Genomic DNA, 15,970 nt, shown 5'->3' on the forward strand with positions numbered 1-15,970 from the left:
ACTATAGCATCTTCGGAAACCGGCTTGTTCGGGAGGCTGGAAGTCATGAAGCCTGTGTTCGAGACGGTTCGTGACAACCCTTGAAAAGAGCTTATAAACATGGCTTAGAAGTGTGATGGGTCTGTAGTTCTTCAATAGGCTGTTGTCACCTTTTTTGAAGAACAACACCACCCCACCCCTGGTCCATGCTTCGTTTTGCCCTCGGACATATGACTTAAATAAATTAAATTTTAAGAACCTACCTAGTTGTTATCCTCTCTCTACTCCTATCCGGTTTCAGCTACCTCGTGTTTAAGCTTATTCGAATTGACGAGAATTTCACATCGAGATGGGTTAAGAGGTCAAAGTACAGTTTTGGTTATTCATTTATTTAAGACTATTCGAGCATTTGGGTGATGGAGACATCGTCAAGACACTCTTCACTGTGTCGTGAAAACTACTCAGCTCACAAGAAAATGCAATAGATGACAGAGGGAGTAACAATTCTGCATACAGCCACAGTACTTAATCTCAAATGACATCTATGGATATAAAATGCGGATAAGACTCGCAATTTACTAATGGTACTGATTTGCCTTCAAGTAAACCAATTACAATCAGTAGGTATCTTAAGTTGCCTTTGGTTACACAATCCTGATGAATTCATTTACCTACCTATACCTATTGTACAAACCTACCACTTCAAGCTTTACCTTTACGTTGTTGCAATACAACAGCGTTCATAAGGCTGAATGACTTTCTTCCATGTATCATAGAATCACAATCCCATAGAACAAACAAATAAGCATCATTACCTGCTTTTTTTGGGGATAACATTGAGTTAATTTGAATAGCTAAACAAGGAAAACCGCTAACTCGGTCGTTCCACACTTTAGTGTCGTCGGAAGAATATAGTTAATAAGTAGGTAAGTAGGTATAAATAATATCTATAGGTATAGATGTATCGTCGTGTCGATTTGTAGTACACGAGGTATTACTTGTGTCCACGTCATCCTAACAGATTACATACCTACCTTGTGATACTAGTGATACTACCTAGTTTGTAATTATAGTATTGCCGACTATATACGTTTCTTCTTTACGTACGTTGTTAACTTGTTGCTTGTTCATAGATTACGGCGTATAAGTTGGTACAGAACCGTGAGCAAAGTAAACACAGACGAGACGCATGTGAATGTGAAGCGAAGCGGGTCCGGACTCAACTAGTCTCGCTCGCTCACTTATTAAGCATATCGCCATTAGCCGGTATCGGAGCTCACGTACGACGCGACGACCGACGCAACCTTCGGCTATCATTCGGCTATATTCGTTTCAGCTGTCGTGTCGCCAGTTGTATCGTATAACTGGTGTTCTCGTTCACTCTTGAAGTTCCGTCACATTAACAACTAGAAACTTACCATCACGTCACTTTAGTGTCAGTGCAGTGTACATAGTGTCGTGAGGTGTGCTGTCGCCGAATGTGCTGATCAAAAAGTCCTTTCAAAAAATAAGTCTGACAAGTGACCTTGTAACGTATTCAACTAAGTGACTGTTACTACGTAATTTATTGCGCAAAGATACATAACCTAAAAATGTCAGACAGCGCACAGGACGTTCTAAAGGATGCGGCGACCGGCGCTGCAGCTGCTGCTGCCGCTGGGGGATCGCTTTTCAGCACGTTTGATATCATTGTGCTGGTCATCTTATTGGGCGGCACCATTTGGTGGCTGTATAACTCTAAAAAGGAAAATAAAAAAGATGAAATCCTTCTTAGTAAATATTCAATTCAGTAAGTGTTTTGTTTGTAAACGTGTTTATGTCATACTTAATTACTTATATCAATATAATCTATTTCAACCAAGATAGTTATAGGACTTAAATAATGACCGTGCGTTAGGTAACTTAGCAGGTATGTAGGCACCTACTTCATAACAACGGCAATTAATTTGTATTGCAATTACCCTTGCTTGCTATTTCCATTATCATTGTCTGCAAATGAACATATGCAAGTATAGGTAAGTAGGAACGTTCCTTAGTAGTCAGGTACTTATATTATTTAATTTAATACAAAGCATATAAATAAACGAGTGCCACTGATATAATTTAGGCAGGTACCTACTCAATTGAAAATATATTTATGTTACCTACAAAGTGGACTAGTAAATACTTAATGCCCCCACAATTAAGCTTGGTACAAATAATTTGTGGAGTTAAAATAAAACCAGTATCTTCCTTCGTTAGGTATGAATTCGCGATGTGATATAGCCAGCCAGACCAGCCATGTTTATTGACGTCATGCACGCCATTGGAAAAGACAAGTCTCGTTTAGTTTTTATTTTTTTAACAGGATAATAGGTCCTTTAGGAAGGGGAATGATGGATGCCATACTTACTCCATTTCAGTGACACTACGTATCTAAAAAGTAAAGATACGTATCTAAAAGTAAAGATTGTTTACTTTTAGATGCGTATCTTTACTTTTAGGACTTTTTCACAAATGTATACATGGGTACCTACATATTAAAAAAAAGCGGTTAGATTAATGTTACATTGATTAAGTATCTAATTGTTATTATTATTTTTAAGTTCTTGCCTAGATTCATTTTTAGCTACATGTAATTTTTAAATTGATTTTTGACACGCTTATTTGAATAAAAAGTCAAGTCAAGATGGTTTGCTTTTAGTTAACTGCAGTGCCTCCTCAAATGGAATAAACTTTTTATTTTCTCATAGCCCTTGTATTGCGCCGTTTGCCTTGCTAAGCCAATTAGGTATAATGCCTATCCAAACTTATTTCTTTTATCTGCATATTATAATATACCTACCTAAATGTAGTATGTATATACCTACTCACTTTAAAAATCCGTTGATAGAAAACTAGATAGGTACATCTCTCGTCGAAAATTAAAGAAGAAAGGAATGAGATTGCATATTATCTGCAACAATATCATAAAATATGTTAGCTTACAATTATCTCAGTACCACTGCAACGTAAGTTTTGTTCACCTCCACCAGTCATCATAATTATTTTCGTCCTATCAAAATAGAATAGTTATTTGTGTTATAAGTTGTTCTTCGGTGCGAGTGCAGATTTTAAATCCCGAGCAAGCCAAGGAATCTGTTTGAATCACGAGCGTAGAGAGTGATTCTAGAAAAGAATCCTAAGCGAATCAAGAGTTACAAAACTTTACTCTCGTGTAACAAATTAACGTCTACGTCTTTTTTTCGGTTCTAGTATTGAGACAAAGCTAAGTACAATAATCAGTATGGCTATGTTTTGCTGCTTTTAAACCTACATGTTGGAGCTACTGAAGTGAAATTTTTGTGTTACAAGTGAGCAAAGTTGTTGCTTGTTGTGAGTGCAGATTTCAAATTCCGAGCAGGTGATTGATTCTGTTTGGGTAAATCACGAGCACAGCGAGTGATTCTAGAAAAGTATTATGACTGATTCAAGGGATTTAAAGGAATAAGATGCAAAAAACAGCTCCTGTGACATAACTGTTCACTTCAGCAAGGAGAAATAAAGTTTATGCCCGAGGAACGTCTTTCTGCGAGCTTTGCACCCTGCTCATTGCCACTTCAGCTTTGCAAATCTTCGGCGTCGTCCTAATTGGCAGCGATCGCGCGATGGCGCGATGCGTTTTTCATCTCACGATCTCACTTGCGAGGTTCCGAGGTTCAAATAGGACACTCTGATGAAATCTGTATGTTTGAACTCATCGCTCTGACGAGAACGCATCGTGTCATCGTGCGATCGCTGTCAATTGGGACGACGTCTTAGATGAAAAACGCATCGCACCATCGCGCGATCGCTGCCAATTAGGACGACGCCTTCGGGCTATGTCGGTGACATTGGTTTTTCTGTGGATCCCCTCATTTCTTATTCGATCGATGGGGCAGAAAAGTTCTCGAGTGGCGACCACGACCCGAAAGACGCAGCTTGAGCAGGCCTCCTATTAGATGGACGTACGATCTTGCCGTGGCGATGAGTCAGGCCTTTGTCCAACAGTGGACGTCTTTCTGCTGACACACTAAGATAAAGCTAGCCAAGGCCATGCTGATTAATCAGGATGGACATGAGATTAATCAGTATAGCCACATTTTGTCTCACTAGTGAGTAAAACTCGGATTTTAAGCAGCAGAACCTACATCTTTGAGCAGTAGCTCAAATTACATTTTCCCTTCAGTAGAAGGGAAAATGTAAAAGGCCATGCTGATTAATCAGGATGGACATGAGATTAATCAGTACAGCCACATTTTGTCTCACTAGTGAGTAAAACTCGGATTTTAAGCAGCAGAACCTACATCTTTGAGCAGTAGCACAAATTACATTTTCCCTTCAGTAGAAGGGAAAATGTTCCCTTCAGTAGAAGGGAAAATGTTCCCTTCAGTAGAAGGGAAAATGTAATTTCAAGATAGTGGCTTGCGTTAGTCCACGAGCTGATATTAGAAACACTGTGAGTTCTGAGAGTCGGTAATCAATTTAAGAACCAAAATACAATAATAGATTGTTGCAAGCATCTATTCGTTGGTTCCTGCACAAAATTTAAAGCACGATCGTCGATCATGGCAACTGTAACAATTGACCTTACGCACGTACGACATAGTGATTGTTATTTTTATGTCTTTTCACCTTTCAGGCCAAACATAATTATTCATGATTTAGCAATGTGTGCGGCCTGTCATATATAGAGTCTTTAACTGAGCACTATTAAATTGATTAAAATTCCAAGTCGATTCGGCTATCTAGCGGTCAGGGTCAGTCAGTGTCATTAAATCAGTAGGTAGGTACCTGCGTCCAATTTCTAACGATACGACGGTGTTGACTGACTATTGTTATCTGTAAAACACCTTTTCGAAATTGTTTAGGGCACAGGTTTAAGGGGTGTACCGACATTAGGGTATTATTTATCGGCTCTTCGTCCTAGATAGCCTAACTGTTTTGGTCTTGTTGAGTCTGTTGCTGAATACTAGGTACTTATAACACGCGCGAGCGATAAGAGCGCGAACTTTCTTTAAAATATGAAAGTGTAAGGGAAATTAATTACTTACCTAAGTATATACCCCCAGACCCAAATCAGTTTTGTTTATCACAAACAAAAAAAGTGTAGTCTAGTCCAGAATTGCAAAACGACTACCTACTTAATAATTTCACTGGACGTTAGTTAAGTCCTGCGTTACATTGCTTACCCCCGCACTCAGAGACATTTAATGATTACTCCTTAGTGTCAGATTCTCATAGAAATTCTGCACTAAGGAATGGCTTAAGTAACTATTAAATGTCTCTGAGTGTGTCCATTAAAGTTATAGGTATTCAACAACAACAATATCAACATTGCTATCTAAATCAATCACAGGTTAGGCATCGACATCAATTTAGTCATGCTGCTTTTAGCAACATATGATACGTAATAATTATTAAAACTTCAGATTTAAAATAGTTGATTGACAGTTAACGTAACAATAGTAGAACCTTCCCATTTAAGGAAACAATTGTAGCTGCAAAAACACTATTCTGAAGGTTATAAATAGACGTCCTTATCTTAGAACAAATGTAACTAAGGAGCATTTTCATTATCTGTAGAATATATAATGTAGGTATAGGTAGGTAATAATTATCTTCGTAATGAAGTCAATTATGAGTCAAACCAACTGATAAATTCTCAAACATAGGTACTTTAACCTATGTGTATTGTTATTGGTTTAACTTCTATACAAATGTTTTAATATCGAGTGTTTTGTAAGCTATGAGCATAACTTATACCTAATAATAATTCCAGTGTCATTTAATACTGAGTTACAGAGTCCAAATTAACTACTCAGAACAAAATAGGGTTTTAGTAATTTCGTTTTTTTTTTCATGACATTAATATCTTGGTTGTATAATTTTCATAGTTTATTACGAAATTCACAATGAAGTTCTGATGTTTTGTGTTTTTTTTTTAGACAATGTAACGATGATGAAATCACAAAATAAATGGTAGGTACTTAAGATGATTCCTAAGTGGGATAATACCTCAACTGTAAAATTAGATATACATTTTTGTTCGTAAGTAAAGGTCGATTTTACTCACTGTTTTAAGCAGCAAAGCCTTCATATTTGAGCTACCTACTGAAATGAAAAGCTTTATGCATCTTGCATCTCGTGCTTTAAATTCCGAGCAGCCGAAGGATTCTGATTGAATCACGAGCGTAGCGAATGATTCTAAAGAAGAATTCTGAGCAAGTCGAGGGTTTCTGCAATTTTTCACTCGCAACAACAACAACCACTTTACTCACTCGTTGGTAACACAAATTACAATTTTTTCAATTCTTTTTTAGAAAATAGGTACCTACTTGTTATTTTCTCTTCTCTGAACACACCTCATAGGTAGGAACCTACACCGATTTAGTGAGTGTTTTCGTATGTTCTTATCCTCGGTTATATTGTAAATCTTATGTTCAAAAATTATTTAAAAGCTATGTTTTAAGTTATTTGAATAGGAGTCTTTTCAATTCATACACTCGAGGTGCCATTTGTAAAATGTGAGCTGGAATAACCTGACAATAAGACCCACGTTATCCTTACGACCACACAAGCATATAATACGAAAGGGAATAGGCAGTTATTATCTGTGTGATTTGAAAGTCGAAAGAAGAAGAAGAAGAATTGGCTAGAGCCATATTTATTCAAACAAAATATTAAGGAAAATTCTTGTAATTTACCCGGGATAGAATTAGTCACACTATAAAAAAACAAATGGGTAAATTGCATAGTCACGATAAGAAACATCTAAGAATTTCTGTATGGACCTCGACCTACGGAATGGACCCAAAACAGTTTCTAAAAGAGATGGCTATGATTCTACACGGGCCGATGAGCACATTGCAAAATAGAACCCACAATAAAAAACGAATGGTGATGTAATAGTTCAAAGTCTCTGTAGTTTTTATGAAAACCGGCTTAATCGGTACATCATGCGATAAAATTCGATATTGCCATAATGCCTACTAGTGTTAGGTGTTCACGCACAGACCTAGTACTTAATGACATTATAAAAATAAGACCTTATGTATTAAGCTTCAGGAAAGAGATTCCAGAATCAAATCATACATTAAGTAGCAGCAGTACAGAAGGAAAATATAATGTTTGATCCATAGCACGTAGGCACTCATAGATACATGATGATAATGTAAATGATAAATAAACATACCCACTATGTACCTACATAATACCTACCAAGCATTTACGAAATACCGGTGTTTATGTAAAGGTTGAATGAATGAATTATTTTTTAATTTGGTTTGCATACAAAAGAATATGTAATAATGAGTGTAAGTTACGTAGTTTAATGATATTCGCTAATCTCACAAAAATTGTCACGTAGAATGACATAGCACAAAGAAATAGTAAATTGGTAAACAATTTAAACTGTATTTTATTTGATAACTTAGCCTTACTGAAAATGTTTTACAATACTTCAAATAACAATAGTTAAAACTCCGACAGGGAAAGTTATTAAGAATAAGTAAATACTACTAGGGTAAATACTACTTATGTTTAATGCCCGGTTCCTTACTAAAACCAAGGTATCGTTTTACCTAAGCTTTGTTCAACCTAGGCAGAAAAGGCAACAAAAATATCTGATTTGTTTGCCGCCGAGTGCTTCTACTATTCAGACACATTCTTTTGGTATTATGCATAAAGTATGTAGTCTTTGGCATTATCACAAAGAGTTGAACGATATCTTATCAGCCAAGTGTATTTACTCGTATTTACAGGAAAATGGGTCTGATGTCCAACAGATTAAAAAAAAAACGATTAATTAATTAAGAAATTACAAAGCAAACGTTCATGCACATTCTAGAACTAAAGTCTTTGTTGTAACCATTCTAGTCAAGTACTCAAGTCCATTCATTTATAAAAAAGTGTGGCGACTTTAAAATCATGCGAGTTCATAATTGCGCCTTTTGTACATACAATCAAACTATATAAATAACTGCTAAAGGTGATGAAATAACAGTCGGAAACCACCAATTTTAAGTACCTTCTGGATATATTCGTCATGACAAGATGGTTATTGGTCAGCTAGACAGCTATTCCTATGATTGATGGTGGCGCCATCTTGACTGTTACTTTTAGCCACGAGTTCCTCTATTAGTTCCATAATCATCTTATCATAATTAGAATTTTTAATGCTGCGTATACAATTTCTTTTTTATCTAACTTGATTTGCTTCTTCCGTATATTTTATAATTCAACCAATGGCAAGCATTTCCTTATAAATGACGTAGTTCAATGTCAAAAATAAATATTTGTCCTTAGTAGATAATTACTATACTTATTTGTGCGTGTTCTGAGTCTTTTTATCAACGAACATTGTTTTATTACTTTCTTCACCATTCGTACCTACGTATGTACTTAGGTACATCCGTTTTGAGTGATTGTCTGGTTATCAGTGCTTGACCCTAACAAAATGTGATTCTTATCGACATTGTTGCCCAGGTCCTACATCATTGTCAAAGTAATAATCTTATTTTTATATTCCGTTTTTTTTATTATGGTAAAGTTCCTACTTAAGACGGCCTATGGCCAACAACAAACAGTACCTCTGTCTAAAGGTGGCTGTCGCAAACAAAATTCGGATACCTTCTTCAAGTAATTACTTAGGTAGGTACTGCATAAATCAGTCATCGGATGTCGTTTGTAAAATAATGTTGTACTTTTCCCAGCTAAATACCAAATATAGTCTAGATACCAGATATTGAAAATAATGACCCTGAAAGTAGTTAAAACATAATTCAGGTCTCACTTATAAACGAAACGAGTACACATAAGTACTAAATCATTATTTAAATTACGTAGGTAGTTAAATTACGAATTTATCGTTTCTAGACATTAAAGTTTGATGGTCAAACCATCAACATCCGGGATACTACTGCCATCTTTAGATCTTCATTCTGTATTTAGAATGGACATTTTTATTTTTATTTAGATACTTATACAAATGGATACATTCTTATCTATCTCAATGTCATCATACTAAGTAATTGAGTATCTAATCGCATTGATACAAAGCTGATATTATTATAATCATTTAGATAATTAACCAAATGATAATTCGTCATACTACTTATGTAACTATAACCGGATCATTATGATAAGACTGTAACCTAAATGCGTCGTACTTGCTATCAAAAACAGACGGTAGATATGTACCTAAGTATACCATGTACAATAATATTCTTAGAGTTCCTCCCTGTATCATTTAATTCCTACATTAATTTTGAAGTACTACCTAAGCTATATTAAGCTATAGGATATAGCTGTTTTAAGCTAGGATGGTAAAATTTACAAAAAGAACTTGTCTTTAACCGAGAGTTTTCAAAGTACGTTAGGTACAATTGTTTTAAACAAATTATCCTCTACAGTTTATCATCTTTACTTATTGTCTTATCGACCTTTTTTATCTCCGTAGGGCTGCGGGATCCATCCAAGTTACAGAAAATTCTTTCATAAACAAATTAAAGTCGTCCGGAAGAAGTTTAGTTGTATTCTATGGATCCCAAACTGGTACTGGTGAGGAGTTTGCCGGTCGTCTTGCCAAAGAAGGCATACGATACAAGATGAAAGGCATGGTTGCTGATCCTGAAGAATGTGATATGGTATGTTGAAATTAGGACACCTTTTCAAGTGGATAGTTGTCCGCAAAAAAATAATCTATCCCTTATTTCATTGTATTTAATATGTTTATTGTTGATTTTAGGAAGAACTCATGAAACTCCAAGACATTCCGAATTCTTTAGCTGTGTTCTGTATGGCAACATATGGCGAGGGAGATCCCACAGATAACTCCATGGAGTTTTATGAATGGTTGAAGAACGGCGAACCCGATTTGACTGGTTTGAATTATGCCGTGAGTACCTACTGTTACCTACTCTTTATATTTTAGTTATTGCAAAATTAAATAGTTACATCTCGAAGATCAAATAATAGGTAATTTACTAATCAACTTCATAAAAATAGTCTTTACATCCAGTACGTACAGCTACCTATTGCATCGTAATACTGATATTTCCGCGTTGGTAATTTGACCCCACTGTATCCGCTTATTACTTTAAAAATAAGTAGACCGCACACACATATGTGGCACAGCTTATTGAAAACATCATCTAATAAGTAGGTCCTACCCAAGTGTCTTTCAAATAGTTAAAAACTAAGTAGCTGTTTTCCCGAGGTTTCATCCGCGTCCAGATTGAACTTTTTTCCGTATCCGAAGGGGATAGCCTAGCTTCCCACCAGTGAATGAATTTTTCAAAACAGTTCAGTAGTTTCGGAGTCTTTAATATACCTACACACAAAAATTGATCATCTTTATTATATCAGTACCTATATAAGTATAGACAATTTTTGTGTTATTACTTGCGCTCTGCAAAATTCATGATAATCGTGAGACAATAACAGAACATAATTGTCGTAATGCATCTATCTATACCAGTATAAGTATAAATACCAGGTATAATATCAATAGAGATTATTTCATACAAAACCATAATTATTTTTTGTACTGCAGCAACTCATTAGCCCAAAAGATACATACCCGGATTCAATCACGACATTTGTATGACATGTGAATGTCAGTTGACTGTCAATTGTCAGTTTGACATATTCATATACCATCAGTGTTACCAACTTTGAATTTTTTGTCCCAATAGGGAGTAAATATGTAATCATCCGCCTAGCCTAATCCCGACAATGAAGGAATAGGCTTCCAGTCTAACTGGCCACAGCCCAGTACTAGTGTTTTACATTGAGCAATTGCCTGTCTGCCCTCCTCAACCGCTTCTTTATAATGGTTTTCAGACTTTGTTCCTATGGAAAGAGAGCTTAAATTAACATAGAAATAACAATATAACTTCTCAAATAGTTTAACATTTTTATGGGGATTTTCAACAAATTGGTAATTTTAGGGGTAAATATTTTTGAGAGTTGATAACATTGCTTGTTTGTCTGTCACTTGTCAAAGTCAAAAGATAAGATCATCTGTGCCGTACAGTGTACTTTAGATCCCACTAGCATAGTTGTTTATAATATAAATGATTTTAGACGATACAGTTGTAAAAAGGAAATTTTACTTTTGTTACTTTGTTCGTTTAACTTCTGTGGTTAGAGGTTTTCGAAAAATCTGTATTATACGTAAAAGATAACCTATAAAGCAATGTTATTAATTGCTGTTTAATTTGTTACATAAAATGGAATACAAGCGCAGTCTTATATTATGCAAAACCATACAACTATGCAAACTTATAAAGATGTTATATGTAAATGATAACTTATAACTCATATAAGTGAAAATGTTTCCATTGAATTAAAACCAACTTTGTTATTGATATTATTAATTTATCAATTTGCTCATACTGTGATGGTTAAATAGTACAAATAAAATCCATGTTGAGTTTAAAATATTAACAAAATATGAATGTCTTTATACATTTACCGCGGTTTTTCGGACGTAGAAGGTTATTAGGTTCAACAATACGGAAGTTACGATGCGTGGTATGCTATATACGATACGATACAATGTGCGGTATGTACGACATAATATATCACGATGTAAAGTATTAATAAATTTTCAGGTGTTTGGCCTTGGCAACAAAACATATGAACATTACAATGCTGTTGCTATTTATCTAGACAAGCGTCTTGAAGAACTTGGCGCTACTCGAGTGTATGAACTTGGTCTTGGGGATGATGATGCAAAGTATGTATATTTTTTAAATGCTTCTAATGTAAAAAATTCTCAAAAATGTTGGTTACTCTTTTGAATATACACATTCAATTAAGCATAGACAATCTTAATTCTGCACCATTTGTATGAATTTTTGTCAATTTGTTCATGGATTGTCATTTTCATTATTTTAATAACAAAGTTAAAATAAGACTGATGTGGGTTTGCAAATTGGGTAAGACATACGTGAGTAACTCTAGTAAATTCTTTTCATAAATAATCATTTTCGTAAATTAAAAAAGAGTAATTTTTTTAAATAATATAAAATAAAAACTTTGTTTACAATTTTAGTAAATAATATAATTAATTTCAGCATTGAAGATGACTTCATTACATGGAAAGACAAATTTTGGCCAGCAGTTTGTGAGAAATTCAATATTGAGAGCACTGGTGAAGAAGAATTGATTCGTCAATTCAGACTTGTGACACACGCCCCAGGGGATATCCAACCAAACAATGTGTTCACTGGTGAAATTGCCAGGCTGCACTCCCTACAAGTTCAAAGACCGTAAGTGACATTCACTATATATCAGATCATATTTAAAAAAAAAAACATCATAATTTCATAGGATTTACCAAAATTGTTTAAATTTTCAGGCCCTATGATGCTAAGAATCCTTTCTTAGCCCAAATTACAGTAAACAGAGAGCTACACAAAGGCGGCGACAGGTCCTGCATTCATGTGGAACTTGATATTTCAGACTCAAAGATGCGATATGAAGCAGGTAAGTCAAACTTCAATGGAATATTATCTATATTTGAAAAATAAGTTAAATCATTAAACTACACTTACACTTAACAGGTGACCATGTGGCTGTATACCCAATAAATGATACCAATCTTGTTGAACGACTGGGTCAGTTAACAGGAGCAAATCTTGACGAAATTTTCTCGCTCATCAATACTGATCAAGAAAGCAGCAAGAAACATCCCTTCCCCTGTCCAACATCCTATCGCACTGCTCTATCCCACTACGTGGAAATCACTGCATTACCCCGTACTCACATATTACGTGAGCTTGTTGAATATTGCTCTGATGAGGAGGTAAGCAGACTCTTTTATAAAACTGTGGTTTTATCCAATACATATAAAAAATACTAAATAATAATATACTTACTCAAATCAATTTTTTTTTTACAAATATATATTTTTTATTTCAGGATAAAAAGAAGTTGATGTTGATGGCAACTAACTCTCAAGAGGGCAAGGCTCTGTATCAGTCATTCATTGTGGATGCTTGTAGAAATATTGTACACATTTTAGAAGACATACCATCATGTAAGCCACCCCTGGATCATCTTTGTGAACTGCTGCCGCGTCTGCAACCAAGATATTATTCAATTTCATCCAGTCCTAAGGTAACCAAAATTCGTAGCTTTTTTGTTCACCTGAAGGTACAAAAAATATCTTGAAGTCACCATTAGCCCAGCTTTTTTCCAACAATTTCCAACAATCAAATTTTCCAAAATTGTTATGTTAGAGTTGGCGTTTTTAACATGGTTTTTAATGGTGCAACTGCCTGCCTCCTCAACCCAGATATCTGGGCGACCTGGCACCCCTATTAAATGTATTTTATTATTTTAGATGTATCCAGAGACTGTGCATATTACTGCTGTGATTGTTAAGTATAAGACACCAACTGGTCGCGTTAACAAGGGCGTAACTACCACATGGCTGGCCGAAAACAAACCGGAACCTGGAAAACCACTCCCTCGTGTACCCGTGTACATCAGGAAATCGCAGTTCAGGTAAATTAGATAATATTGACCTAAATGAACTATAATATTCCAATTTCAATAACGTTTTAACTAAATAAATTACGCAAAGTGGCTCCAATGTGTGTCAACTTAAAGTTAATATGTGCAGTCATTCCAAAATCCAGATTTACAATAAACTTCATAATTTTAATGAAATTTTGTTAAATGAAATGTTCCTACCTTTTTTAGGTTACCATTGCAGACCCAAACTCCGATAATAATGGTCGGCCCAGGTACTGGTCTGGCACCTTTCCGTGGTTTCTTACAAGAACGTGCATTCGCTCGTGCTAATGGGAAGGAAGTTGGAGAAAGTGTTCTTTACTTTGGATGCAGGCATCGTGATCAGGACTACATTTACCAAGATGTGTGTATTACCTATTTTTCTTTTATCATTCATTGAATGCACATAAAATTATTTTTTAAAGTGTGAAATTTTTATATTAAATATAACTTATTGCAAGATTGGTATACAAATATTAAAACGTTTTAATTATTTCAGGAACTTGAAAAGTATGAGCAAAATGGTGATGTTAAATTAAACCTTGCATTCTCTCGTGACCAAAAAGAGAAAGTTTACGTGACACATTTGTTGGAAAAGGATATGGACCTTTTATGGGACGTCATTGGTAATCGCAACGGTCACTTCTACATCTGCGGGTAATTATTATATACTACCGATTGTTCTTGTGAAAATCCCTTTCGAATAATAATTTAATTTTTTTAATCCTAAATGAAATTAATTTGGACACGTGGTTTATTTTCAGTGATGCGAAGAATATGGCTGTTGACGTAAGGAACATAGTTCTAAAAGCTATCCAAGAAAAGGGCGGGCGCACAGAGTCTGAGGCAGTGCAATTTATTAAGAAGCTGGAGTCTATGAAGAAATATTCAGCAGATGTATGGAGTTAAAAGATATAATAAATCATTATAGGCGAATTTGTGGAACTGTAGACAATTTTCAGTTATGTGTAAAGGTGATTATATTATGTTACGTAATAAATGACACAAATGATAAGTTGAATCAATTGCCGTTTGGCAGGTTGTTATTATTAATTAAGATTGCAGTATGAGAAGAATATTATATAGCGCGACATTGAGATGGTTTGGTGTCTACTTCTGCCTTGACATGATCCGTGTTTAGTGAGAGACAATTTTAAATGCTAAGTTTTCTCTTTTTAGTTTTTCATTTCAAGTTTAAAGATTCTTCTTTCATTTTATTCCTAAACTAAGTCTTCTCTTTTAGTACAGGGAAAATAAAAGAAATGGTTAAAGAAATAAAGAGAGAATTTATACTATCAGATATAGAACCATAGTAATATGATATAATAATGATAAGTAGTACAAACTATGTACATGTCATCAGGTAGGTACCCTAGAATCTAATATTCATTTTTGGTTTTAAACATCGTTGACCACGTATGTTTCTAGTGTTATGTTTCTAACCAAGATGTCAAATTATTTAGTAGGTTAGCATTTTTCTTTTGAAACAAACATATTTATTCTATTTATTTGTAACTAAAGCTACCCTAGTGCCTAGTGATGCCTAGACCTCTCTTCTCTCGTTTTAGACATCTATCCATATGTATGTATTGATTAACGCTGTTTTCTGTATTGAACTAGCCGTTTTCCGCGGTTTCATCCTCGTCCCGTGGGAAGCTCTTCCCTTTCTTGGACCAAATATGGCCTATGACACTCGGGGATATAGTAGGTTCCCAACTTTTAAGAGATTTTATAATATTTTTCTATGTTGATATCTCAGTTCTAAAAACAGTTAAATTTAGACGTGTACTCAAAAACCTCATTTACGATTTACCGTCTATGCTGTAACACCTAATAGTAACAGTACATAATTTCATTGATTGATCATTTTTTTTTTGTTGTTATAATATTGATTTCTCTTGATTATCGCGGACAGTGTTTTCTTTTGTTATAATCAGGCATGGCAAAAATTATACATATTACTAGGTACCTACGTATTATTATTTAAAATATTTAATAATCGTGTTATCATAGCTTTTAAATTGGGATATGCATTCTGTTTTATAACAACTAATGTACTGTAATGTTATCATTTATGTCAGCTGTTGTGTATTTTCTGATAAATGAATTGTTGAAGTTTATATAATATGTGGAATGGGCAAATAGATATAAGTAAATAAATTAATTTTTATATTACATCTTGTAATAAATCGCAGTTTTATACGAATTGTTTATTACTCAGTGTCACTGAAATTCCTTCCTATTGTTTTTTTTTGTATAGATACGTTTGTGGTGACCTACCTCTTTCGCCACTTATTGGTACTGGCCGGCTGGTTTGGCAGCTACGTTCGTAAAAATGAAGACTTGTCAAACCAGTCGGCAGTCGGTTTTTTCTCTTTGGTAGGAAGAAAATGTATATTTTTATTGTCTCAATTTATCTTGTAAATATTATGTAAATATATCGATGTAAATACCAAACCCATTTATA

At 34.7% G+C, this 15,970-nt stretch overlaps 1 protein-coding gene across 2 annotated transcripts; it reads left to right on the top strand.

The window, feature by feature from the left end:
* Window positions 1–1,292: 1,292 nt before the first annotated feature.
* On the top strand, window positions 1,293–15,705 carry LOC124630883 (NADPH--cytochrome P450 reductase). Of its 2 annotated transcripts, XM_047164920.1 has the most exons (12): window positions 1,293–1,768; window positions 9,437–9,623; window positions 9,725–9,874; window positions 11,595–11,719; window positions 12,060–12,254; window positions 12,344–12,471; window positions 12,549–12,790; window positions 12,907–13,104; window positions 13,331–13,494; window positions 13,693–13,867; window positions 14,003–14,160; window positions 14,268–15,705. In XM_047164920.1, exons 1-12 carry the CDS (start codon window positions 1,572–1,574, stop codon window positions 14,410–14,412), a joined length of 2,064 nt encoding a protein of 687 aa, XP_047020876.1. In that variant the 5' UTR covers window positions 1,293–1,571; the 3' UTR covers window positions 14,413–15,705. The 2 variants fall into 2 exon arrangements, with proteins under 2 accessions (XP_047020876.1, XP_047020878.1); XM_047164922.1 differs by lacking the exons at window positions 1,293–1,768; window positions 9,437–9,623; window positions 9,725–9,874 and adding an exon at window positions 11,204–11,514.
* The last annotated feature ends 265 nt before the right edge of the window (window positions 15,706–15,970 follow it).

Source organism: Helicoverpa zea, chromosome 6 (assembly GCF_022581195.2).
Source record: "Helicoverpa zea isolate HzStark_Cry1AcR chromosome 6, ilHelZeax1.1, whole genome shotgun sequence".
Lineage (NCBI taxonomy): Eukaryota > Metazoa > Arthropoda > Insecta > Lepidoptera > Noctuidae > Helicoverpa > Helicoverpa zea.

Excerpts from the sequence above, each read along its gene's own strand:
- LOC124630883 (XM_047164920.1), top strand. The coding sequence starts at position 1,572 with ATGTCAGACAGCGCACAGGACGTTCTAAAGGATGCGGCGACCGGCGCT. Across the intron at positions 1,769-9,436 it reads CTTAGTAAATATTCAATTCA|GGCTGCGGGATCCATCCAAG; the intron begins GTAAGTGTTTTG and ends TTATCTCCGTAG. Across the intron at positions 12,472-12,548 it reads AAAGATGCGATATGAAGCAG|GTGACCATGTGGCTGTATAC; the intron begins GTAAGTCAAACT and ends TACACTTAACAG.